Source organism: Symphalangus syndactylus, chromosome 9 (genome assembly GCF_028878055.3).
Source record: "Symphalangus syndactylus isolate Jambi chromosome 9, NHGRI_mSymSyn1-v2.1_pri, whole genome shotgun sequence".
Taxonomy (NCBI): Eukaryota; Metazoa; Chordata; class Mammalia; order Primates; family Hylobatidae; genus Symphalangus; species Symphalangus syndactylus.
In genome coordinates, this window is record NC_072431.2 from 82,758,533 (window position 1) to 82,786,338 (window position 27,806).

Below are 27,806 nucleotides of genomic sequence, written 5' to 3' on the forward strand. Positions count from 1 at the left end.
TCTTCTTGCACTGCTATAAAGGAATACCTGAGGCTGGGTAATTTATAAAGAAAAGTGGTTTATTTTAGCTTATGGTTCTGCAGACTGTACAGGAAGCATGGTGCTAGCATCTGCTCTGATGAGGCCTCAGGAAACTTTTACTCATGGTGGAGGGCAAAAGGGAGCTGACACATTACATGGTGAGAGAAGGATCGAGGCGGCAGGGCAGATGCCACGCTCCTTTAAATAACCAGACCTCCCACGAACTCAGAGCAAGAACTCACTCATTACAGCGAGGAGGGCACTAAGTCATTGGTGAGGGATCCACCCTCATGATCTAAACACCTCCCGCCAGGCTCTCCCTCCAACACTGGGGATTATATTTCTTTTTTTTTTTTTTTTTTGAGACGGAGTTTTGCTCAGTCACCCAGGCTGGAGTGCAGTGGCAAGATCTCGGCTCACTGCAGGCTCTGCCTCCTGGGTTCACGCCATTCTCCTGCCTCAGCCTCCTGAGTAGCTGGGACTACAGGTGCCTGCCACCACGCCCGGACAATTTTTCGTATTTTTTTTTTTAGTAGAGACGGGGTTTCACCATGTTAGCCAGGATGGTCTTGATCTCCTGACCTTGTGATCTGCCTGCCTCAGCCTCCCAAAGTGCTGGGATTACAGGCGTGAGCCACTGCACCCGGCCCACTGGGGATTATATTTCAACATGAGACATGGAGGGGCAAAACATCCAAACCATATCACTTACTGGCGGGTAGGGGAGTGAGGATTAAGAGAAACCCCATGCACCCCAAGTTTTTTCTAGAATACCCATGAATAAGTCATGCCTGGGAGTGCATAGGATTCAGCAGACCCCTCCCCACTGACTTGGGAGGAGCAAATGCCAGGTGCAATCACAGTGAATCCTGCCTTCTACTTCCATACATGTGCTTCCTGCTGTTGGCCAACACGCCAACACAGAACACTCCAACACCACACTCTGTGCCCTGTATCTCTTAAGTGTAGGTTTTCAAATTCACAACAGATTTGTTTATAACATAGCATCCTTATATAGTCTGTAGACTTTTTAAGCAAATATTTTATATTTTTGCTGCAAAATTCTAACACTGCCAAACGTTTGCTTAAGTTCCCTTCTGCAGAGTAGTGGGGCTGCTGGGCTCACTGGGACTTGGTGCCATTTCAAAGTCATCACAGTTAAACCTGCTGCCCACTGAGCCTGGCACTGCAGATCCTGATGCAACGACCACACCATTCTCACGGGAACTTTCACCCATGACCCTTGGCCAGCCTGCCCCTTCAGCTCCAAGGGGAACCCCCACAGAGCCCATGACTGGAGTCTACTGGATTCCTGCTGCGGGGGACTCTGCAGTCCTGGGGGAGGCTCCAGAGGAAGGTTCGCTAGACCTAGAGCCAGGGCCACACAGCAAGGGATCCCTGATGACTGGCCCCTCTGAGAGAAGTCAGCCCACCCACAGCCCTGACCCTCACCTCTCTGGTAAGTGCCACTGTTCCTGCATGTCATCCCTCTTGTCTAGGCACCAAAGTTACCTTTGGAAGCAGTGAATCTGGTGGGTAAGGTGTGAGATCACATCAATATGGGCCTTTAAATCAGAGAGCACCAGGTTCACACCCACCACTTGCTGATTGTGCAATAGTCATCGAGTTTCAGATTTCTCGTCTCTGAACTGGGAAAATGACAAACCCATGGCAGGTTCTGAGGCTGCAGTGAGGTCCCGTGTGTGCAGTGTCTGTGCTACAGTAGTTGTTTACTCCACACCGGCTTCCTCATCCTTCTCCCCTGCCCTGGGATCAATTGCTTCACTTTGTCATTGGGTTTCAGGGGGATGGAAACCATTCTGGCACTTAAAAAATGGAGAGAAAAGGTAATAGTGAGAAAAGCTCTGACCTGGCATCTGTCTCTCCGTCACTGTCCCCAGTTGCTTACTGATTTTGCTGCTTACTCATGGGTGATGGTGGTCTCATGCTCTGCATGCTCTTGTCAATTCAACTGTTCTCCAGGCCTCCCAGACTTGGCTGGCTGGCTGGAGGGACCGCTGTGAACTCCTCTGCCTCTGGGAAAGGAGGGCTGAGGGGACAGGAGGCGACATTTGTAGCAGGGCATTCCTATGTCCATTTCTCTCCTTCTAAAAGAAAAGAGTGAGACATTTTCTCTAAAAGAACAGTAAAAGACTCGCTTGAAGAGAGGAGGGATGCTGGGTGTGGAGGCAGAGACCCACATGTGAGCCTTGGTCTCAACTTACTTGCTGGGTTATTCTTAGAAACCACACACCTACTGGAGCTCCATCTCCTCCTCCTGGGGCCCTGGGGCAATGAAACATTCCTTGCCCAGCTGTCATGAGGGAGGGAAGACACCCCCACTGAGGATGTTTTGTAATCCACAGGACAATGTGACCCATCAGGGGAGCTGCTATTAATTTCAGAGGATTCTGTGATTTTAAAAGAAACATTATGTTTTGTCCTCTCATATAGATTTTGAAGCCTATTACAGTGATATTCAAGAAGCAATACCATCGGGAGGAAGACAGCCAGGTGACTGTGCTTCTATGCCTGCTGCCTCTCTCCACTCAGCTCTCCTCCACAGCCTTTCTGCAATCTGGATTTCCCACCTGCTCCCTTACACAGCCACTGAGAGCTCCACGGAATCACAGGGAAAAGTTGAAACTCTTACATGGCACGGTCTGAACCAAACCTTTATTTCTAGCTCCCCTCTTTCTGCCCTTCTCTCACCCTATGCTCCAAAATCCCAAGAGTAGCCCCAGGCCCAAGGAGGAGCATCCCAGCTCTTCCATGCCTTGGTCATGGAGTGTCGTCTGCCAAAAATGCCTTCCTCCACGTCCTTCCTAAGTTATCTGCTCAGCGAGCCTCCTCCTTCAGGTCTGGCTCCATTTCTCTCTGGGAAGTCTTCCTCAGGCTTGTCTTGTAAGGACCACCACTCCCCCCACCTTCCTTGCTCTGCCCCAAAACGCACACACACCAGTTCAGTATTTATTCCCTCCTCTGGGAAGCAGGTGGCACCTGGCACTTAGTGGCTCTTTCTTCTATGTCTCTGTCTTCTGCTCTGAGCTCTTCCAGGAAAGCTTCCATGGCCAGCTTATGCTATGTTCTCAGATGGATCATAGTCCCTGGCACATTGGCACTCAGTAAACACATGTAGAATGAATTGATGATCAGTGAATGACTTATTCATCTATTGAATGAACAGATGGATGATCAGTGAGTGACTGATTTATCTGTCTAGTGAAGAGATGGATGTCTAGTGAATGATTTATCTGTCAAATGAGTAGGTAAATGATTTATTTGATGAATGAATGAATAGCTGATGAGCGAAGGATTTATCTATCGAGGGAATAATGGGTGATGAATGAGCGATTTATTCCTCTGATTTGCGGCAGTGTTTCCTTCAACAGTCCTCCTCAGCTGCTTCCAACTCCACGGCTTCTCCAGCCCTTCCCACGTTCCTTCCTGTGTGTCATGCTGTTCTTGGATGAGATGGTCAGTCAGGTGCAGCCACAGAGGAGAGAAAAACAAAGAAAATACTCCCAGATCCTAGAGACAAGAGGCATGGCAGGCCACACAAGCCCACATGGGGAAGCTGCAGAGAGGTCAGGAGGCAGCAGACAGGAGCAAGGGGAGCACTCAAGCCAAGGTCTTTTTTGGGGTTTCCACAGGAAAGAAAGGCAAGGCCAAGGCAGGGCTGGGTGAATAGTTTAGCATCAGCTAGTTTAATTTCGCAGATCCTAGGCCTAAGGGTGGTCTCTAGTTGCCCAGGATGATTTGCTGGGGGTGGTTCTGGATTGGTCAGTTTGCAAATCAAAGACACATTGCAGGCTGGGCCTTTTGTAATCTCTAAGAGTTGGCTAGCCCCAGCCCCAGGAGAAGCACTCTCTTCTTGGACAGAACAATTTTGTTTCATTTTGTTCTTCAGTATATCAAAATATCATCATGCAGAACATTTAAAAGACTTTACGGTACACATGCAAATCTGTTGTAGAGGCTCACATTCATACTCACAGTAGGTGCTTAATTAATACAACTGAATGAATGAAGAAAGATCTGCCTTTGTATTGCATTTATAAAATTATTCCTCCTTGCAGGAGTAATTCTGACCCCTCAACATTTGTGTTTTATTACTGTATCTTGCTTCAGTAACCTTGGTTTCAAGTCTTAAAGGAGCCTCCTTAGCCTAAGTGAAGTGCAGCGACTCCTTCTTGCCTAGACCATGCAGGAGCCCTTCCTTTGCCCTCGCTGCTTCTCTTCCTGCTGCCTGCAGTCATCTCATCACATGACAGCCAGAGGACTCTTTTCACCACAAACCAGGCTGTTGCCACGCTCCTGACAGGTCCCTCCAGTGGCTTCCCAGGGCACTCAGGACAAAAGCCCATGGCTGTGCACCCAGCATGATGTGACCCTGGCAATGCCTCCAGCCACGTTTTTCCTCTGCCTGCCCTCCCTCCCTCCCTCCCACCTGCCAACCACTAGAGAAGATCATTCCCACAGCATTTTGGTTTTACTCAACCTGGAAACTCCTTCCTTCAGATATTTGAAAAGCTCCTTCTAGTCTTAGTCTTCAGAGAGGACCTCCCTGACCTCCATCTCAAAAGGACTCCCTTTCCACACCACTCTCTCTTCCTCTGTATACCCCGCTTTTCTTTCCTTCATTACCCGACTTTATATTATTTATTTATGTGTTTTCTCATTTACTTTTTGGACTGCCTCACTGTTAAACTCCAGATAGCAAGGACACCATTGATCTGGTTCATGCTGTGTCTCCTGTTTCTAGACTAGTACCTGGACTTAGTAGACCATAATGAATCTTGCAGAAGGAAGGAAGGGAGGAAGGGAGGAAGGGAGGGAGGGAGGGAAGGAGGGAGGGAGGGAGGGAAGATGCCTTTGGACCACTAATTACATGATAACAAAGTACATCTCTTGACTATGTTTAGCTGCTGAAGACATATTAGCTATGCGGTATCCAGCAATAGTACAAATAGTGATTAATATCAGCATTGAATCACTAATGCTTTAAGATCATCATGACTTTTTTTCTTTAACATCTATTGGCTTGGTTATCTTCCTAGAAAAGGACACCAGCTTTCCAGGATCAGGACCTAGCTTGAGTGCCGAGGAGAGCCCTGGAGATGGGGATAACCTGGTGGACCCCTCCCTGTCTGCAGGCAGAGCCGAGCCTGTCCTCATGATTGACTGGCCCAAGGCCCTGCTGGGCCGAGCAGTTTTCCAAGGCTATTCGTCCTCGGGTATGAATGTCCTTTTTGTACCCTGCAATTTGCAGTGTTTCTGTAGCTTTTAGATATCAGCCCTCAATTTCTTCTGAACTTTTCATTTTACTAGACAAGTATTTAGAATTGTGGTACCTTTTCTATTTGTGCTTGTTCCTCTATGGACTATGGCCTGAGACTCTTCTAACAAAAGTAAAGTTAGCATCTGTTGCTACCAGGAGCATCTTGTGTGTAGACCAAAGGGGAAGAGGGGCACTGCCAAGTGCTGCACGTTCTGTGCACCCAGACACCTTGGTGCGCACAGCCTTTTCTGTGACAACCTTTTGTAGGGTGGTCAGGGATTTACATGAATTGGTCAAAATGAAGCTGCTCCTGAACAGCAGTTGAATTTCTAATGGATTTTCCCAGCCCAGACATGCTGGTTTTGCTCAATTTGTTGGATTTCCCCCTTTCGTGGTAATACATGTGATTGTGTCATCCCTACAGACCTCTTGGGGGGGATCTGGATTTCACACTATTTTTAGATAATTTTCCCTTCACCCTTTCCTTGAAGCATTTCGAGAAGTACTATTTTAAGATTGTAATTTTAGAAACTGTCCATGTTTAGACCATCAATCTTGTATTTCCGATCTCTCCTTTTTTCAGGGTAAGTAGTGTGAGGTCAGCCTCTCCCTGCTAAGGAAGTAATCCAGTCACCACGGTCAGCAGTTACACCCAGGTTAAAAATTGTCCATAACCAGTATTCTACAGACTTAAAAATAGCTTCAAAATTCCTTAATCATACTTTATAGTATGATTTATAAAATTGCCAAATTAAACATGAACATAATTATAAACATATAAATAAGATCTTAACAGAATTCTCTTGTTGCTTGGGACATTAGTGTCATTTCTGAGCCAGGGATGGATGGACCATCCTCAGTAATGCTTCTGTTGGGCAGGAGAGGCTCTTTATAGAAGGCAGTAACCAGCAACCTTTCCAAGCAGGAGTGTCATGTTTCACTAGTATCTATGTTAATTTCACCCCTGGGGGAAGAGTAGAGCCCATTTCCAAGGACTCTGTGTGACCTCTGTCCCTGAGACCACTGACTATCGTTTCCATGCAGCCATGTCTTTTTATTTATTTATTTATTTATTTATTTATTATTTTTTTTTTTTTAGTTTTTTTTTTTATTATACTTTAGGTTTTAGGGTACATGTGCACAATGTGCAGGTTTGTTACATATGTATCCATGTGCCATGTTGATTTCCTGCACCCATTAACTCGTCATTTAGCATTAGGTATATCTCCTAATGCTGTCCCTCCCCCCTCCCCCAACCCCACAACAGTCCCCGGAGTGTGATGTTCCCCTTCCTGTGTCCATGAGTTCTCATTGTTCAATTCCCACCTATGAGTGAGAACATGCGGTGTTTGGTTTTTTGTCCTTGCAATAGTTTACTGAGAATGATGGTTTCCAGTTTCATCCATGTCCCTACAAAGGACACGAACTCATCATTTTTTATGGCTGCATAGTATTCCATGGTGTATATGTGCCACATTTTCTTAATCCAGTCTATCGTTGTTGGACATTTGGGTTGGTTCCAAGTCTTTGCTATTGTGAATAGTGCCGCAATAAACATACGTGTGCATGTGTCTTTATAGCAGCATGATTTATATTCCTTTGGGTATATACCCAGTAATGGGATGGCTGGGTCAAATGGTATTTCTAGTTCTAGATCCCTGAGGAATCGCCACACTGACTTCCACAGTGGTTGAACTAGTTTACAGTCCCACCAACAGTGTAAAAGTGTTCCTATTTCTCCACATCCTCTCCAGCACCTGTTGTTTCCTGCTTTTTTAATGATGGCCATTCTAACTGGTGTGAGATGGTATCTCACTGTGGTTTTGATTTGCATTTCTCTGATGGCCAGTGATGATGAGCATTTCTTCATGTGTTTTTTGGCTGCATGAATGTCTTCTTTTGAGAAGTGTCTGTTCATGTCCTTTGCCCACTTTTTGATGGGGTTGTTGTTTTTTTCTTGTAAATTTGTTTGAGTTCATTGTAGATTCTGGATATTAGCCCTTTGTCAGATGAGTAGGTTGCAAAAATTTTCTCCCATTCTGTAGGTTGCCTGTTGACTCTGATGGTAGTTTCTTTTGCTGTGCAGAAGCTCTTTAGTTTAATTAGATCCCATTTGTCAATTTTGGCTTTTGTTGCCATTGCTTTTGGTGTTTTAGACATGAAGTCCTTGCCCATGCCTATGTCCTGAATGGTATTGCCTAGGTTTTCTTGTAGGATTTTAATGGTTTTAGGTCTAACATTTAAGTCTTTAAGAAAGCTGAAACTGGATCCCTTCCTTACACCATGCAGCCATGTCTTTTCTGCAGGTATTACAGAACAGACGGTGACAATCAAGCCATACTCTCTGAGCAGTGGAGAGACGTACGTCCTGCAAGCGTCTGTGGGTATGTTACATTGTCAGTTGCATTTATGAGAGGATGAGGAGTCCTGCTGCGTCTCTGTAAGTTTACTCTTCCTGAGGAATGGGGTGCAGGTCTACATCAGGGTAAAGACTGAGCAGCTGCCTTTAAAAAAAATTACATATATATAGGGCTGGGCGCGGTGGCTCACGCCTGTAATTCCAGCACTTTGGGAGGCCGAGGCGGGCGGATCACGAGGTCAGGAGATCGAGACCATCCTGGCTAACACAGTGAAACCTCGTCTCTACTAAAAATACAAAAAATTAGCCGTGGTGGTGGGCGCCTGTAGTCCCAGCTATTCAGGAGGCCGAGGCAGGAGAATGGCATGAACCCAGGAGACGGAGCTTGCAGTGAGCTGAGATCGGGCCACTGAACTCCAGCCTGGGCGACAGGGCAAGACTCTGTCTCAAAAACAAACAGACAAAAATACATATATATCTTATTTATGCTAGACAACTGTACAAATTGATTCCTTTCCTGCAAATCTGTCCGTAATCTCTCTCTCTCTCTATTTAAACCCTAGAATGGTGTTATTGCTTGTTTTGTGCAGCTGATGTTCATTGAAATTCACCCACAGGCCTCACCTTACCCTTGCTCTGCATTCCTTCTTGCGTTTCCATGCCTACCTCAATCTGAGATCATCGTTTTGGGGAACTTGTAGACCATTTTCCCACATTTCTAGAGGTTTTCATTCCATATGACAAGCACAGTGGACTTAACCATTTTTTTTTTTTGAGATGGAGTCCCTCTGTCGCCCAGGCTGGAGTGCAGTGGCGCGATCTCCGCCTCCTGGGTTCGCGCCATTCTCTTGCCTCAGCCTCCTGAGTAGCTGGGACTACAGGCGCCTGCCACCACGCCCAGCTAATTTTTTGTATTTTTAGTAGAGACGGGGTTTCACTGTGTTAGCCAGGATGGTCTCGATCTCCTGACCTTGTGATCCGCGCATCTTGGCCTCCCAAAGTGCCGGGATTACAGGCGTGAGCCACTACGCCCGGCTTTTTTTTTTTTTTTTTTTTGAGACGAAGTCTAGCTCTGTTGCCCAGGCTGGAGTACAGAGGCATGGTCTCAGCTCACTGCAACCTCTGCCTCCCAGGTTCAGGCGATTCTTCTGTCTCAGCCCCCCGAGTAGCTGAGATTGCAGCCTCCTGTCAGCATGCCTGGCTAATTTTTTGTATTTTTAGTAGAGTCGGGGTTTCACCATGTTGGCCAGGCTGGTCTTGAACTCCTGACCTCAAGTGATCGATCCACCTGCCTCGGCTTCCCCAAGCGCTGAGATTGCAGCCATGAGCCACCGCGCCCAGCCAACAATTTTTATCTACAGATAGGTTTGGTTCAACATCCACAGTTTTGCATTAATCAAAACCTACCAGGAATTTGCAAACTTGCATTCTGTGTGAACTCTTGTGCCATGCAAGTGGGAAACCTGAGGTTCACTTTCTCCTGAGAACTGGCTGGGCTGGGCTCAGTGAGATCCCTGAGGGTCATCTTGATTCTCACAGTTTCTATAAACATCTGCCTGCCCCTTCCACGTTTAGCATTTAACAATTAGCCCTGGGTCCCTGCTTTGGGTACAAGATGGGCAGCATTTGCTTTTGTTTCAACAAATACCTTTTGCCTTTGGCTGGATCTCTTTCTTTTGCCTCTGAAATTTGCCCAAGTGACAAGTCTAAAGACAGTTCTCTTAGCTGGGCCATATTCCTTAATGGTGCAGGAGACACATGAGAGTCTCTCCATGGCCCACGGGCCTGGTCAGGGGCTGGCTGCCAGGTGGTGCACTCGGGCTCCAGGTCTCCTGTCAGCCTCATCTCCCTCGGCCTTGCACACCTTCGCTGACTGCTGCCCTCTCTTCCCATGCTCTTCGGATAACACCAGGCCCCCTCGTGACTCTAAGTCTTTCCTTGTGGTTATTTTGGCTGGAATGCCCATTATTTTCCCCACATCCCTTCGTAAGCCCAGTATAAGACTGATACCCCAAGACTGCTCGCTCAAATGTGTCTTCTTTTGTGGAGATTCCCCTGGTCAGCCAGGCAGGATTCATCATCCTTTTTTCTTGGGTTTTACTTTTGTTAGGAGATCTGTCTTCCATGGTTAATGCGACTGTTAAATAAGATAATACAGGAACTGTGTCTAGCAGGGCGCCTGGTGTGTAGTAGAGGCTCAACAGATGGTACCTGCTGTTGTGATGAGAATGATGATCATCAAGATTTTAAACCATTTGACATGTAAATTTCATTTCTATAATCCATCTCAAGAAAAATACATTAAACATTTAAAAACTATATGTATGAGAATCATCATTATGGGGTGATCAATAATATCAGAAAATGGAAAATAAGCAAAATGTTTAATCGTTGGGGATAATAGTTGTGCATATTAGGGTGTATCTGTTCCATGTCATCTTATGCTGCTATTTACAACAGTGATTTTGGATGCTCTATGTCAACACGGAAAATAGTTATGATATTAATATAGTTAATAAAACAAAATATAAAATTGTATTGGTGCTATACATTCAACGATGCTGTACCTATGTGTGTATGTGGCTAAGGTTTTGAGAGAATCCAGGAGAATGGAGAAAGTTTGCTTTGCTGGGTAATGGGTCTCTTAGCATCATCTCTCTCTTAGGCTTTGGTTTCTGTCTGGGTGGTTGCCATGTGACTCCCACTGTCTCCCCAGGGCCTAGGATAGTACCTGCCCCACCCAGTGAGTGTTTGTTATGTTAATGAATGCTGTAGGCAGTGGTTCTCAAACCCCAGAACTTCAGAATTCGCTAAGGGTATGTGAAAACTACCACTGAGTCTCAGTTTCTGAGTCAGCAGGTCGAGGGTGGGGCTCCAGAATCTGCATTTCTGACAAATTCCCAGGTTAGCCCTATGCTGCTGGTCTGGGGACCCTACTTTGAGAACCCCTGCTGTAAGGTTTATCTATAAAAACTTATTCCTATGCTGCTGTAATTCTCCATCATGGGTGAAACCGCTGCTTCATCTTTCTCTTTAGCTTCGAAGCATGGCTTACTGGGTAAAGCTCAGCTGTACTTGACAGTCAACCCGGCTCCACGGGACATGGCCTGTCAGGTGCAGCCCCACCATGGTCTGGAGGCACACACCGTCTTCAGTGTCTTCTGCATGTCTGGAAAACCGGTACGTGGACAACCCCATGTCTGTCGTGAGAGACCCCAGACAGTGGCACCTGGCAGTCACAGCAGTCACAGGTGCTGTAGGAATGGACAGTGATGTCCTTCCCCTCTGTGAAGGAATTCAGCCTGCAGTTGAATGTTGGAAAGTTGGTTAGGCATGAATGGACTTCCCCACACACTAATGAGAAGAGTGCAAAGTGGCCCCCTGGTTGAGAAGGTTCAGAATTTCACAAAGAGACAAGGGCCTGCTCACCAGGAGTCGTGGCAGGGCATCCACTGTCCTGCAGCCTGGTTAGAGCAGGGGCCTCCGTTAATGCTGCCCCCAAGAAAAAGGCAGGCACGTGACCCAAAATGAGGAGAAGAGTCTGGCCCTTTCCCTCCCAGGGCACATCTCTAACACGGACTTACACTCACTCTTTCTGTGGGCCACGGAGAAGACCATTGTGATTTTGTTGCTCAGGGTCTTGTGAGGGTGAAATGAGAGGATGGATTTAAAAAAATGAACGCAAACCAGCCTGGCCAACATGGTGAAACCCCATCTCTACTAAAAATACAAAAATTAGCTGGGTGTGGTGGTAGGCGCCTGTAATCCCAGCTACTTGGGAGGCTGAGGCAGGAGAATTGCTTGAACCCAGGAGGCGGAGGTTGCAGTGAGCCGAGATTGTGCCATTGCACACCAGCCTGGGAGACAGTGTGAGACTCGTCTCAAAAAAAATAAAAAATGAAAAAGATGAATGCCTCAGGTGATGGGCAGGCAGGACAGGAGCCTGTGATATTGTGACCCTGGCACTGCCCTTTCCATCCTCTCAGCCAGGACACTGACCTCCCTGCCCTTCTGCCTGACCCCTTCTGTAGGAAGCCCCACCCTTGTCCTCCAGAGGGCCCAGACCGTGGCCTTCCCTTGAGGCACCCCCACCCCTCCCTCATGCTCCTCCTGCTGCGTGATGCCCAGCAGTGGGGAAGCTGAGGGGCAGCTGGGGCCCTTCACCTTGAGGGGGCTGTGACAGTCTGATTTGTGACTGTGGGGAGCTTCCAGGGCAAGGAGAGGGCACAGACACTGGTGGGGAATCTCAGTGTTGTTCGAGGAGCCCTTTGGGCTTGGTGAATGGAGAGCCAGCCCTGCAGGGCCCAGGGCTCTGGGCAGCTGGGAATGCTGCTTACCTGTCACCTACCCTCTTCCTGGCTGTAAAGAACGTCCTTGGTACAATGAAGGCTCAGCTGTGTGTGTATGTATTGGGATGTCATTCACAGTGTGTTCATTTATACTATTTTTGTTCCCTTCGACTGGATCGTAGGACTTCCATTATGAATTTAGTTACCAGATAGGAAACGCGTCCAAACACACTTTGTACCATGGGAGAGACACCCAGTATTATTTTGTGTTGCCAGCTGGTGAGCACTTGGACAATTACAAAGGTAAGCCATGGTGCCAGCTGGAGTCACTAGCTGTGCCGACCTACAGTTCTAAACCTTTTTTCCTGGTTTTCAAAAACGAAACTGTGTCTAGAAAATAAAATCACCTTGATCAGTTTAATGCTTTTCAGTTTAGGTTTATCATCTACCTTTTAGTGCAGTAAGAACATTTGTAATATCAATAAATTAAATCAGTTTTTAATATCTTAAATGTTAACTGAAATAAACTGTAAATGATAAAATGCCAGAGAATGTTTTCTCATATATAAATTAAATATTTAAAATCAGGACATTTCTTATTTACTAATGAAATATGTCATATCTGGTCAATCTTGCATTTATTATAGATGAAACCAAATCAAGGTGTCCCCCTAAGGAACAAAATATGGGGTAAATGAATGTGAGTTAGCATGTTAGTAACATAACCTCAAAACAAAATGAATCCCACAGTGTTTACAACTTTCTGCTCTGACCCTGTTCCTGAGGTTGTGGTTACTTCTAAACCAGTCCCTTGGAACTGGCTTCAGCTGAGCATAAGAGACATGCAGCCATTTAGGAAGGTATCTTGACATGCGCAAACCCAGGCTGGTTAAATAAAAATATTGGGGAGTGGTGACTTTTTAAGTTTCTGTTTTACTTTTTAAATGCCTGGAGGATTCTGATGTGCAGGGAAGGTTGAGAGTCACTGATCTAGAAGTTTCTTTGATTTGGACTGGTAAGATTATTAAAGCCTGAAGTCTGAACTAGTTCATTCACTTGACTTATTTAAGTTTCACCTGTCCTTTAAGCCAAGATGAAATTCTTCTTCTTCGTGAAACTTTGCCTGTCACCTTCAGTTAGAAACACTTGCACCTTCTTCTAGATACAAGTCAATTATATTGAGCAAAACTTCTGAGCAAGGCATTTTGAGATCTTCATAATCGTGCTCTGCTTTGTATCACAGTGACTTTGTACTCTGTTTGATCTTGAGTTTTCTTGAAGTCAAGCTGCATACAGGGTTATGTGAGACCTAGGCTGGGCAAATGTCCCAATAGAAGGACCTTGGGCCAGGGACTCAGCTCTGTGTTGAAAGTAAAGATTTCTTAACATAAATTTACAGACCAAATTTCAGGTCACAGTCCCAGAGCAGTGTCAGGGTTAGTGATGTTACTCAAATCATTCACAACCATGGTATTTGTTTATAATTGTCAGTATCAGTACAGCCAATTCTTATGAATACCTGAACTCAAGATTTATAAGGGGGCGAACATAAGCAAAATAAATACAATACAGTAAATACTTAATGCATACTTTTTCTTGTCCCATCTTTTGCATGAGTGAGTATGGCACAGACTCAGCTTGTCAAAATAAGTGGAGTCTTGCCTAAAAACTGCTCCTTCTTTTGGATTTTCTATATCCGTGCATAGGTCCAACCTTATCTATTAACGTTATTTGTTAAAATTGCTGCCTCCAGAGCCCACCTAGTATCCACTGACTCAGGATTGTGGGGAGAAGATGGAGCACGGAATTTGCTTATAGACGAGATTCCTGGCGCTTGGGCTGCAAGTGTCCATAGACCACATCTTGAGAAGTGTTAACCTCCAAAATTAAGTCCCCAATCCTTGGCACTGGGTTTCAGGTTGAGAATGTTGTTATAAAGATACGTAGGGCACACCTGGGCGTCGATCTTTCTGTGTGGTTCCCATGACGGTGCCTGTGGCCCTCAGCATCTGGCCATCACCTGCACTCTGAGCCTGATCTGCAGGTCCCCTCACCACAGCCCTGCACACCTGTTACATGAAGGAATTCCTGGGTCCCCCAAATAGGTCTTAGGTCTTTTAAAAAGTCCCCTCTGTCAGAATTCTTCTTCACCTTTTTTCTAGGCCTGTTAAATTTCTATATATAATGTAGGAACTGGTCAAACTATAACCCCAAGCCTTGACAGTCCATTGCCGAGTTTGTATTTCACTCCCTGGGCTCCCTGTGGTCCGGAGCCTGGCCCCTTTGTGAGCACTTGTCACAGTTTTAGTCATCCAGAAGATGCTGTGTGTGTGTGTGAAGAAGCAGCTCTGTAACCCACATGTCCAAGATGGCCCTCTTCTGACATGTTCCCTCACAGTTGCGGTTTCCACTGAAATCACAGACGGCGAAGGCTCCAAGGTCCAGCCGTGCACTGTGGTGGTGACTGTGCTGCCCCGCTACCATGGAAATGACTGTCTGGGCGAGGACCTGTGAGTAACACAATGCCACACAGACATCCTAGCCATTGTTTGTATTTCTTCCAGAGCTGGCTCTCCCCCAAGTTGTTAACAAGCGTCAAAAACGTGTCAAGAACTCATCTTCTCAAGATGGAGCAAATAAAAAAGTCCGGGTGCTATCACTGCAATCCTGCTAACTCATATTTGCATGGCATTCGTGGAGGTGCTTCAGAGCCTATAAAGCCACTTTCTTCTTTTTTTTTGTTTTTTTGAGACAGAGTCTCCCTCTGTCACCCAGGCTGGAGAGTGCAGTGGCGCAATCTTGGCTCACTGAGACCCCCACCTCCTGTGTTCAAGTGATTCTCGTGCCTCAGCCTCCTGAGTAGCTGGGATTACAGGTGTGCACCACCATGCCTGACTAATTTTTGCATTTTTAGTAGAGATGGGCTTTCACCATGTTGGTCAGGCTGGTCTCGAACTCCTGACCTCGTGATCCACCCGCCTCAGCCTCCCAAAATGCTGGGATTACAGGTGTGAGCCACCGCGCCCAGCCTCACTTTCTTCTTTTTTAAAAACAGTTTTTAAAGATATCATTTACATTCCACATCATTCATCCATTTAAAATATGCAACTCCTTGGTTTTAATAATTTATTGAATTATACAACCTTCACCATAAGCTAGTTTTAGACAATTTTTCATCATCCGGTGAAAACCTTGACTTATTAGCAGTCACTCCCTTTACCCACCACCCAGCTTCCTCCCACTGGCCCCAGACAACCACAAATCTATTTCATATCTACAGGTTTGCTGATTCTGAAAATTTCATATAAATGAGATAATGTAACATATGATCTTAAGTAACTGTCTTTTTTCACTTAGCATATGAATATTTTTGAGTTTCATCTATGTAGTAAAATATATCAGTACTTCATTCTTTTTTGTTGCTGAATAATATTTTATTGTATGAACATATCGTATTTTATTTATTCATTAATTAGTTGATGAATGTGTGGGTTGTTTCCACTTTTTGGCTATAATGAATCACACTGCTATGAACATTTATGTGCAGGTTTTTCTGCGAGTGTGTGGTTTCATTTTCCTTGGGTAGGTAACTAGGAGTAGACACAGTGTCCTATGGTAACTACCAAACTGTTTTCCGTAGTGGCTGCACCATTTTATATTCCTGCTAACGAGGTATGAGGGTTCCGATTTCTTGATATCCTAACCAACACTGGTTATTGTCTTTTTGTTCACAGCTGTTCTAGTTAGTATGAAGTGGTATCTCATTAAGGTTTGGACTTGCGTTTCTCTAATAATTGATGAGGTTGAGCATCTTTTCCTGTGCTTTGTGTATCTTCCTTGAAGAAATATCTACTTAGTACTTTACCCACTTTTATGTAGGTTATCTGTATTTTTATAATGGATAACCTAATTAAAAGGTTTGTTTCTTGATTCTCAATTCTATTCCATTAGTCTAAATGTCTCTCCTCATACCAGTACTATGCTGCCTTGATTATTATAGTTTAGTAGTAAATTTTGAAACTGAAAAGCCTGAGCCCACTAACTTTGTTCTTTTTACAAGGTTGGGTCTTTCAGGTGTCTCATATTTCCATATGAGTTTTAGAATAAGCCTGTCAATTTCTGCGAAAACAAAGCAGCACAGGCATGGCACAATGGCTTTGGTGCCGGCCAGCCTCTCCGGCCTTGCTCTGGCTGGGGCAGACTGGGGCTCCAGACTCCTGCTGCAGGGGGTAGAAAAACAAAACAAAACAAAAGCTAACTGGGATTTTCATAGGGATTTGTCAAGTCTGTACATCAGTTTGGGGAGTATCTTGTATCCTATAACCCTGCTGAACATGTTTGTTAGTATTAATAGTTTTTTACCAAATTCCTTGAGATTTTCTCTATATAAGATCATGTCATCTGTCACTAGAGAAAGCTTTGCTTCTTTCTTTCTAATCTGGATGTCTTCCATTTCTTTTTCATGCCTAATTCTCTTGACTAGAACCTCCATTCAATGCCGAACAGAGGTGGCAAGCATGGAAATCCTGGTCTTCTTCTCAGTTTTAAGGAGGAAGCATTCAGTCTTTCACCACTTCATATTAATATTAGCTAGAGGTCTTTCATAGACAACTGTTATCAGATTGAGGATGTTCTCTTCTATTCCTAGTTTGTCGTGTGTGTATTTCATTATAAAAAAGTATTGGATTTTGTTAATTGCTTTTTCTAGGTCTATGGAGACGATTATATGTTTTTTGTCCCTCAGTCCGTTAATTTGTTACAGTTTGGATGTTTGTGTCCTCTCTAAAATTCCTGTTGAAACTTTAACCCCAATGCAACAGTAGTAAGAGGTGGTGCCTGTAGGAGGTGATTAGGCCGTAAGGGTTCAGCTCTCATAAATGAAATTAGTCACCTTATAAAATGGCTGGAGGGAACTAGATAGGCCCCCTTTTGTCGTTCTGTCCCTTCTGTCATGTGAGGTCACAGTCTTCTTCCCCTCTGGAGGAGGCAGCAACAGGTGCCACCTTGGAAGCAGAGAGCAGCCTCACCAGACACTGAACCTATTAGTGTCTTGATCTTAGACTTCCCAGTCTCCAAAACTGTGAAAATAAATTTCTGTTCTTTATACATTACCCAGTCTCAGGTATTTTATTATAACAGCACAAACAAACTAAGACACAAGTTATATAAAAGTGATTGATTTTCAGATGTTGAATCACTCTTACAGTCTGGGAATAAATTCCATTTGGTCATGATGTATACATCTTTTTCTGTGTGCTGGATTTGATTTCTAGTACTTTACTGAGGATTTTTGTGTCTATGTTCCTAACAGGTATTGGCCTGTAGTTTTCTTTCTTTTCCTGTGTTGTCTTTGTCTGGTTTTGGTATCAGAATAATACTGGCCCCAATCAATTTGGAAGTATTCCTTTCTTTTTTTTTTTTTTTTTGAGACAAGGTCTCCATTTGTTGTCTAGGTTGGAGTACAGTGGCACGATCATGGCTCACTGCACCTTGACCTCCTAGGCTCAAGCTATCCTTCCACCTCAGCCTCCCAAGTAGCTGGGATTATAGGCACATGCCACCATGCCTGGCTAATTTCATCATGTTGCCCAGGCTGGTCTTGAACTCCTGGGCTCAAGCAATCCTCCCACCTTGGCCTCCCAAAGTGCTGGGATAACAAGCGTGTGCCACCACACCTAGCTTCCTTTGCATTCAAATATTTGGAAGATTTCGTGAAGGATGGCTAGTGATTCTTCTATAAACATTTACCAGCAAAGTTATTTGGACCTGGCATTTTCTTTGTGGAAATTTTGAAATGACTAATTCAGTATCTTTACTATTCAGATTTCTATTTCTTCTTGAGTCAGTTTCAGTAGTTTGTTTCTTTCTAGGAATTTTCCATTTCATCTACATTCTCTATTTTTTTTGGCATACAGTTTTGTATGGTGCTCTCTTATAATCCTTTTTATTTCTATATGGTCAGTAGAGATATCAATTTCATTCCTGATTTTAGTAATTTAAGTCATCTCTTTTTCCCTCTCTTATTTTTTTGTCTGTCAGTCTAGCTAAAGATTTGTCATTTTGTTGATGTTTTCAAAAAACCAGCTTTTGGCTTCATTGACTTTTATTGTTGTTGTTTTCCTATTCTCTATTTCATTCAGTTCTACACTAATTTTTATTCTTCCCCCCCACCCTTGTGCTTGCTCTGGTTTACTTTGCTCTCCTTTTTTTCATTTGTTTCTTAAAGTGAAAAATTAGATTATTGATTTGGCATCTTCTTTATAGCCATTTATAGCTTTAAATTCCCTTCAAGCACTGATTTAGCTGCATCCAATGTGTTTTAGAATGTTGTTTTCATTTATTAATCTCAAAGCATTTTGTAATTCTTATTGCAATTTCTTCTTTGAACCATTGATTATAATATTTAGGAGTATGTTTTTTACTTTTTCACATATTTGTAATTTTCCAAATTTCTTTTGTCATTGATTTCTAATTATTTAATTCCATCATGGTCAGAGGATATACTCTGTATAATAGCGGTAGTTTAAAATTTAGTGAGTTTTGTTTGTGGCCTACTATATGGTGTATTCTAGAAAATGTCCCATGTGCACTTGAAAAGAATATGTATCTGATTTTGTTGGCTAAAATGTTCAATGGTTATCTGTTAGGTCTAATTGATTTATATTATTGTTTGAGCCTTATGTATCCTTGTTGATTTTCTGCCTAGTGGTTCTATCCATTATTGACAATATTATTGTTTTGAGTTTTCTGTCTGTCCCTTCAGTTCTGTCCATTATTGCTCATGTATATGGAACCTGTTGTTAGGTCCCTATATGTTTACAACTTTCTAATCTTTCTGATGAATTTACCTATATTATCATCAGAAAATTTCCCTCTTTATTGCTACTATCTGTTTTTGTCTAATTCCTTTTTTGTCTGATACAAACATAACCACTCTACATGCCTTGCTGTTACTGTTTGCATGTCTCTTTCCATCCTTTTACTTACAACCTAATTTTATCCTTGAACCTAAAGTAGTCTCCAGTAGACAGCATATAGTTGAATCTTGGTTTTGTATATAGTCTTACAATCTCTGCCATTTGGTTGGATCATGTAATCTATTCACATTTAATACTATTATTGATATGGTTGGATGGATTTATGTATACCATTTTGCTTATTTTTTACATGTCTCATTATTACTTTGTTCCTCTGTTTCTTCTTTACTGCCTCCTTTTATGTTAAGTATTTTCTAGTATATCATTTTCACTCCTTTAATGATTATTATGTATTTTTAGATATTTTCTTAGTTGTTGCACTAAGGCTTACAATATACACCTTAACTTACTAGAAACTACTTCAAATTTACATTAATTTCAGCAAGATGTAGAAAATTTACTCCTCTATAGATCCATTTCCTCTTCCCTTTTTGTGTTATGGTTATTATGTATGTTACATCTATCAGTGTTACAAACCCAACAGTCCAATGTTATAATTATTGTTTTATAAAATTTTCTGTCTTTTTATTTTTTCTTGAGACAGAGTCTTGCTCTGTTGCCCAGGCTGGAGTGCAGTGCCGTGATCTCAGCTCACTGCAACCTCCCCCTCCTGGGTTCAAGTGATTCTACTGCCTCAGCCTCTGAAGTAGCTGGTATTACAGGCATGTGCCACCACGCCTGGCTAATTTTGTATTTTTAGTAGAGATGGGATTTCTCCATGTTGGTCAGGCTGGTCTCGAAGTCCCGACCTCAGGTGATCCACCCACCTCGGCCTCCCAAAGTGCTGGGATTACAGGTGTGAACAACTACACCTGCCAGTTTTCTGTCTTTTAAAGAAACTGGAGAAGAGAGCACAAATATATTTTTAGAAATTGCTTTTAATGTATGTTAATCTTATTTAGTATTTTTGTTTGTTTTCATGTCTTCCTGTGGCTATAAGTTACCATCTAGTGTCATTTCTTTATTCTTATATAGTTTTATTCCCACCTCCCTTGTGTTTTTTTGTTGTTGTTTTTTGTTTTGTTTTGTTTTGTTTTGTCTTGAGACGGGGTCTCACCCTGTCGCCCAAGCTGCAGTGCAATGGCAAGATCTTGGCTCACTGCAACCTCTGCCTCCTGGATTCAAGTGATTCTCTTGCCTCAGCCTCCCAAGTAGCTGGGATTATAGGCACACACCACCACGCCCAGCTAATTTTTTGTACTTTTAGTAGAGATGGGGTTTCACCATGTTGGCCAGGCTGGTCTTGAACTCTTGACCTCAGGTGATCCACCCGCCTTGGCCTCCCAAAGTGCTGGGATTACAGGCATGAGCCACCATGCCTAGACTTTGTGTTCTTGTTATATTTCTGAGTGTTATGGGCCCAACAGTACAGCTCTGTAGAAATGTCTTTTTTTTTTTTTTTTTTATTAATTTTTGCATACAAAAACAATAAACATTTTCTAAAAATACATACAAACAAAAAGATGCGTATCAAACATATTAGGAAGGTTGCACATGGGAAGTCGGGGAATAGAAATGGGGGGTGGGAGTTAAAATAAATGAGAGAGGGACTTTATATGGATCAGTGATAATAACTCAATCCTCTATTTGACAAAGAAGAGGGAGAAGGAAGAGGAAGAAAAAGAAAGTGGGATAAAGGATCAGAAAGGGAAGAAAATAGAAAAAATTAGAGTATGACTCCAGGGTAGACCTGTTTTGTTGTCACTGAGTTGGTTGGTTGGTTGGTTTGTCTGTTGTATTCTTCATGTTTCGCCAAGTTGGCCAGACTGGTCTCGAACTCCTAGCCCGAAGTGATCAACCCGCCTCGCCCCCCAGAGTGCCGGGACCACAGGCGTGAGCCACCACGTCCAGCCCCCACATTGCTTCTGGCCTCCGTGGTAGACCTCCCATACGGAGCGGCCAGGCAGAGGAGCTCCTCACTTCTACCCAGACACAGGGCGGCCGGGCAGAGGAGCTCCTCACTTCCCAGACCGAGCGGCCAGGCAGAGACGCTCCTCACTTCTTCCCAGACGATAGGTGGCCGGGCAGAGGCGCTCCTCACCTCCCAGACGATGGGTGGCCGGGCAGAGGCGCTCCTCACCTCCCAGACGATGGGTGGCCGGGCAGAGGCGCTCCTCACTTCCCAGACGGTGGGTGGCCGGGCAGAGGCGCTCCTCACTTCCCAGACTGTGGGTGGCCGGGCAGAGGCGCTCCTCACTTCCCAGACGGTGGGTGGCCGGGCAGAGGCGCTCCTCACTTCCCAGACGGTGGGTGGCCGGGCAGAGGCGCTCCTCACTTCCCAGACGGTGGGTGGCCGGGCAGAGGCGCTCCTCACTTCCCAGACGGTGGGTGGCCGGGCAGAGGCGCTCCTCACTTCCCAGACGGGGCGGCCGGGCAGAGGCGCTCCCCACCTCCCAGATGGGGCGGCCTGGTAGGCCAAGGCAGGCGGCTGGGGGGCGGAGGCTGCCGCGAGGCCAGACCACGCCACCGCCCTCCAGCCTGAGCAATACCGAGCACTGGGTGAGCGAGACTCCGTCTGTAGTTCCAGTAGCTCGGGAGGCTGAGGAGGGCAGAGCACTCGGCGTGAGGAGCTGGCGACCAGCGTGGCCAAGATGGCGAACGTGTGCCTGCAGTGAAAGGAGAAAAGGCAGGCAGCGGTGGCGCGCGCCGGCAGACCCAGGCAGTCTGCGGCGCGGGCAGCAGCAAGCTGAGTAGATTGCAGCCTGGGCCCGAGAGGGAAAAGAAGAAAGAGAAAGAAAGAAAGAAAGAGAGAGAGAGAGAGAGAGAGAGAGAGAGAGAAATGTCTTTATGCAATGGCTTTTTAAATAAGAAGAGAGAGAAAAAGGTAATTCACGAACTTAATTGTTCAACATTTCTCTGAGTTGCCATTCATTTTCTTCCTACTTTTTTCTTCCTGTTATTTATAATCTCTATTGCTCTGTCTTCAAGTTTCTAGATTCTTTCTGTTCTCAAATTTACTTTTGAACATCTCTTTTGTTATAATTATTATACATGTAACTTCAGAATTTCCATTTGGTTCTCTCTATAACATAAATTTATAGCTTCTATCTCTTTATTGATAGTCTCTATTTGACTAATCATTGTTCTAACTTCCTTTGATTTTTAAAAATATGGTTTCCTTTCATTCTTTGAATCATGTTTATAATAGCTGTTTCAAAGTCCTTGCTAATTCCAACATTTGAGTCTCCTCATAGGCAATTTCTATTGCCTGCTTATTTTTCTCATGTTTGGGTCACACTTAATGTTTCTTTGGATGTCTCATAATTTGTAACTGGATATTTTAGATAATATATTGCAGCCACTCTGGATATTGGCCTACCTCCTTTTCCTGGCCTTGTTTTCATTGTTTTTGTTTGTTAGGTCATTTGTTTATATGTTTATTAGTTTGGCAAGACGAATTCTGTAAAGCATATTTCCCCTCGTTGTGCAGCCAGTGATGTTTCTGCTCAGATTTATTTGTTCTTTTTATCTTTAGCTTGGCTTCCTAGGGTCTTAGTCTCCATAAATCACTTATTGGTCAAGGGTGAGCTTAAGCATATGTGTATAGAGCTCATGATGCATTTTCTAATCAATTAGAACATGATTTCTAATTAATTTACTTCTTGCAATGATCCACTGCAGTGTGTCCAGATGAAAATTTCTATTTTATACATTTGGAAACTGAGGCTCATTTATTCTCTTAAACAATACTCTTGTGCTCATACAGCAAATAAATTGCAGAACAAGGGCTGGAACTGGCCTTTGACCACATGTATAGCCCTCTTTTCACAATATTGTGTTATCTTTTCCAGTGCAAGTAAGTATGCTGTTTGTAAATAAGTAAATAAATGTGCAATTCCTGAAACCCGGAGTCATAAACTCCGGCCAGCTGTAGCGTCGTGGCATCTCTGTCTGGCTCTGGAATACATTCCTTCATTTGCCATGATGCTTCTATATTAGTATCTGGTTTCTTGTGCCTTTTTTAGTTCTGATAAAAGGAGTTTTTGTAAAATTTTATATTATGACTTACAGCATGTTTTTAGAGTTTCCGTTGCACAGACCAATTCTCCTTTGTGTCATTCTTTTCCTACCCTGCCCTGTCCAAGAGGTATTTTTGCAACAAATCCCATGCCACTCTTGGTAGGCAGGGTGAAAAGTTTTCCTGTGTGTTGGAACAGTAATGATAACTCTTGTGTTTTCTTCAGGTATAATTCCAGCCTGAAAAACCTTTCTACCCTCCAGCTGATGGGGAGTTACACAGAAATCAGGAACTACATCACTGTGATCACCAGAATCCTGAGTCGTTTGTCTAAGGAGGACAAAACTGCCTCCTGCAACCAATGGTCACGAATACAGGATGCATTAATTTCTTCAGTATGCAAATTAGCTTTTGTAGATCAGGTATGGCCCAGAGGAGGGTGGGTTTAGTGTCTGTAAACCTTTATCAAGTGGCAGGGCTCATGACTGGCTGGCTCACTAGCAAGTGGTCATGCTTATGAAACACAGGCAAGAAATGAGACCAAGAGGGCCAGCCAGCTCAGTTCCCATACATGGCTGTGGTCTCTCTAGTCAGCTCATATGTATCACAAATGAATGCTGCTGGTTTATAAAAGAAAGAATGACCAAGTCAATCATTGTTACAGATAATTCTGCTAAAGTTTGTGTAAGTAAAACTTATGTACAACAGTCTGATTTTATCTTGGAGACTTAAGTTCATGATTTTGTGCAACTTCTGAAGAAATTACCATGTATTTAAATGTGACTGTCGTTGCTCACAGCATTTCTGCAACTGCTATCTTATAAATGTCAATAGAGAATATTCACATCTACAAATAATATATCTTATTTCATTACAATTATAAGATACTTCACTTGATGTAATTTTTTTCTCATTCTTCCTGACTCTTTTTAAAAATGTTGCTTAGCTCTGGCCGGGCGCAGTGGCTCAAGCCTGTAATCTCAGCACTTTGGGAGGCCAAGGCAGGCAGATCACCAGGTCAGGAGATCGTGACCGTCCTGGCTAACACGGTGAAACACGTCTCCACTAAAAATACAAAAAAAAAAAAAAAAAAAAAAAATTAGCCAGGTGTGGTGGTGGGCGCATGTAGTCCCAGCTACTTGGGAGGCTGAGGCAGGAGAATGGCGTGAACCCAGGAGGCAAAGCTTGCAGTGAGCCGAGATCGCGCCACTGCACTTCAGCCTGGGCGACAGAGCACGACTCCGTCTCAAAAACATAAAATAAAATAAAATAAAATAAAAATAAATAAATTGTTGCTTAGCTCTGCGCCCTTATGTCATCAGCCCTCGTGTCAGTTCCCTGATGGAGTCGTGCTGAGGATGTCTAAGGGGCACACAGGAGAGATGCTGGATTCCAAGGAAAACTGGAGACAACAGTGATGGTCTCTCTACAGAAGGTCTGGCCTCCAATTGGTCTTTTGGCCAAAAAGCAGGGAATCTGTGCTATTTCTACATAGGCAAGCTGTAACTTTAACCCAAACAAGCTAATTTCCCTCTCCTTGCATTTTCTTTTTGTTTTATTGTTGTTTCTCCTGGTCAGGAAGAAATGATTGGTTCTGTTTTTATGTTGACGGACCTCGTGAGCTTCTCTAATAAGGTAAGTGCAATTTTTTTCCAAGAATATTTTCCTGCTATTTTATATAGTTTTGAGAGACATGATCAGTTCTTGAAAAACATACTGTCCAGAATCATAGTTTGACACTTAGATTAGAAATGTGATTTTCCCTTAAGAATTCATCTGAATAGCAAAGCCCACCTCAGAAATTTTGAATATAGAAATTTGGAATCCAGGCCAGGCACAGTGGCTCACACCTGTAATCCCAGCACTTTGGGAGGCCAAGGTGGGTGGATCACGAAGTCAGGAGTTCGAGACCAGCCTGACCAACATGGTGAAACCCTGTCTCCACTAAAAATATAAAAATTAGCTGGGCATGGTGGCGGGCACCTGTAATCCCAGCTACTCAGGAGGAGTACTCTACTGAGACAGGAGAATCGCTTGAACCCAGGAGGCGGAGGTTGCAGTGAGCCGAGATCCTGCTGCTACACTCCAGTCTGGGTGACAGAGTGAGACTCCATCAAAAAAAGGAAAGGAAAGGAAGGGAAGGGAAGGGAGGGGAGGGGAGGGGAGGGGAGCAGAAGGGAGGGGAAGGGAAGGAGGGAGGGAGGAACGTAGGAGGGAAAGAAAGAAAAGAAAGAAAAAGAAAAAGAAGGAAGGAAGGAAGAAATTTGGAATCCCAAAGTAGAAATGGATGAGAACACGTACTATCCATGCTATGAATAATTTTGGCCAGGGGCTTGTTCTTTATTGGTAACACATGGCATTGGGTTTTTCCTTTGTCACACCTTCTTTTCTTCTTGAGTCTGTGGCACACTTTCCTCCCCGTTGGCTGATGTTCCCCCTGCATTGCTGCTTGAGAGATGAGAAGAGCACGCGTCATTCTCTCATCCACCTCCAGTCTGTGAATCTAACTATGGCCACGCTCCGTCACCATAGAAGGAATCTCCAGCCCCTGCATGGGCTTCTCCCTTTATTTGGGTGGAGCTCTCCTCCAGGCTCCCCTCGTTGCCCCTTATCTCAGTCTGAGTGACGGGTGCCCCAGTGTTGGACAATGCCTAGCTTGCGTGGGTGCAGGCAGCACAGTCCTGCTCCTGCCCACCTTGCCTTCTCCAGAGTTTGTCTCTTTTCATTTTCCACTCTTTGCTGCTGTTTCCACTTCTCTCTTCTGAATGATCCTCCACATGCTTAGAATCTCACTTATTTTAAAAAAAAATCCCTCCAGTGAAATCAAACCTGCTTCCAGCTTCTACCTAATTTTCATGTTCCTCTTCACAGCAGAGCATTTAAAAAGTGAGTTCTGGCCGGGCGCGGTGGCTCATGCTTGTAATCCCAGCACTTTGGGAGGCCGAGGCGGGCGGATCACGAGGTCAGGAGATCGAGACCACAGTGAAACCCCGTCTCTACTAAAAATACAAAAAATTAGCCGGGCGTGGTGGCGGGCGCCTGTAGTCCCAGCTACTCGGAGAGGCTGAGGCAGGAGAATGGTGTGAACCCGGGAGGTGGAGCTTGCAGTGAGCCGAGATTGCGCCACTGCACTCCAGCCTGCGTGACAGAGCGAGACTCCGTCTCAAAAAAAAAAAAAAAAAAAGTGAGTTCTGAGCCTGCTGTGGGCTATACTTGCTGCCTCTTGTTTGTGTGTGTGTGTGTGTGTTTTTAAGAGACAAGGTCTCACTGTGTTGCTCAGGCTGCCTTAAACTCCTGGACTCAAGCCATCCTCCCACCTCGGCCTTCTGAGTAGCTGGGACCACAGATGCACGTCACCACACCTGGCTTCTCATGCATTTTAGACCATCAAACTTTGGCTTCCATCTCCATCCACACTGCCACTGCTCCTGTCAAAGTCACAGCAGATCTCTATCTGGCCAAATCCACTGGACACCCTCTGCTCCCCATTCTCTCCCTGCCGGGGACCTTCTGTGGGGCTCACCCTGCTTTGGGGGACATGCTCTTCTCCAGGCTTCATGACACAGTTTCTTGGTTGGCCTTGTTGACTGACCCCTGTTGGCTCTTCCCATCTACAGTTACGTGGTCAGTATCTCAGAGCTTTGTCTTGGGCCTCCTAGATTCTCTGTCCACACCTCCTCCCTGTGTGATCTTATCCACTCCTTCCACTTTACATCCATCTGATAGGGACTCTGCAACCTACACCTCCAACCCAAAGCTGACTCAAGCTCCCCAGACACGCACGTATAACTACATGCTCTTATTTCCACACGGGCCGAAACTGCACAGACCCAGCATGGCAGAGTGGGCTCCTCCCCCGACCCCTTCCAACCCCATATTCCTCCTACTTTCCTCAGCCCAGGACAGGGCAGCACCGTCCATGCAGAATCCCATGTTAAAGCCCAGGTGTCACCGGAGTCCTTTCTTCCCCTCATCCATTCACTTATAACCAAGTCTTATCTGTTCTTCCTCAAACACATAGCTAGAATCTTCCTACCTCTCCTGCCTCTGCTGCCCCTCACCCAAATCCAAGCAAACGTCATTTCTCATCCAGGCTGGCAGTTTCTCTCACTGTCCTGTCCTCTATGCCTCCTCTCAGGCCACCTTAGAAAATATGCTACACACAGCAGTCAAGTCATTGTAAAAGCCTGAGTCAGTGAGTGCCACTCTCCTGCTCAACACTTCCCGTGGCTTCTCCTTGCGTGCGGAATAGAAGATAAACATCTTATGCACCCACAGTGTCTGGCTCCTTCTTTCCTTCTGTCCTCCTTTCCTGGCTTTTCTCCTGCTTCCTAACCATCCTCCAGGGGTACTGCCTTGATCCTTTTCCCGCTGTGCCCTCCCCTTGGCTTTTCAAATAGCTGACCTTTCATTGACTCAGCACAAATGCTACTTAACTTTCTTAGAGACGTTGTCCTAGACCCGCCATGTGAAGGTAATTATCCTCTCTTCCTGTTACGGACTATCCCCTTCAATATTTTCACAACGGCAACTATCTCATTTATTTCTTTAATGCTGCCCTTTCCCCACTGGAATGTCGACTCCCTGATACCAGGGATCTTCCTCTTCACCACAGAAATACCATAGGTGTAATACATGGTTTTATTCCCACCTCCCTTATTTGTGTTTTTTGTTGTTGTTTTTTGTTTTGTTTTGTTTTGTCTTGAGACAGGGTCTCACCCTGTCACCCAGGCTGGAGTGTAGTGGCATGATCTGGGCTCACTGCAAGCTCTGCCTCCCGGGTTCATGCCATTCTCCTGCCTCAGCCTCCCCAGCAGCTGAGACTACAGGCGCACACCGCCACGCCAGGCTAATTTTTGTATTTTTAGTAGAGACTGGGTTTCACTGTGTTAGCCAGGATGGTCTCGATCTCCTGACCTTG

The 27,806-nt window shown here is 44.6% G+C and overlaps 1 protein-coding gene across 1 annotated transcript in view; it reads left to right on the top strand.

The window, feature by feature from the left end:
• The window catches only part of PKD1L1 (polycystin 1 like 1, transient receptor potential channel interacting), a 177,506-nt gene that overhangs the window by 67,746 nt on the left and 81,954 nt on the right, over positions 1 to 27,806 (top strand). Inside the window, exons 19-27 of the mRNA XM_063609574.1 lie at positions 1,112 to 1,480; positions 2,476 to 2,535; positions 5,082 to 5,258; positions 7,609 to 7,686; positions 10,699 to 10,841; positions 12,133 to 12,253; positions 14,349 to 14,460; positions 23,112 to 23,307; positions 24,464 to 24,520. Of these exons, the coding sequence (XP_063465644.1) occupies positions 1,112 to 1,480; positions 2,476 to 2,535; positions 5,082 to 5,258; positions 7,609 to 7,686; positions 10,699 to 10,841; positions 12,133 to 12,253; positions 14,349 to 14,460; positions 23,112 to 23,307; positions 24,464 to 24,520 (1,313 nt within the window). The remainder of the gene's footprint in view (positions 1 to 1,111; positions 1,481 to 2,475; positions 2,536 to 5,081; positions 5,259 to 7,608; positions 7,687 to 10,698; positions 10,842 to 12,132; positions 12,254 to 14,348; positions 14,461 to 23,111; positions 23,308 to 24,463; positions 24,521 to 27,806) is intronic.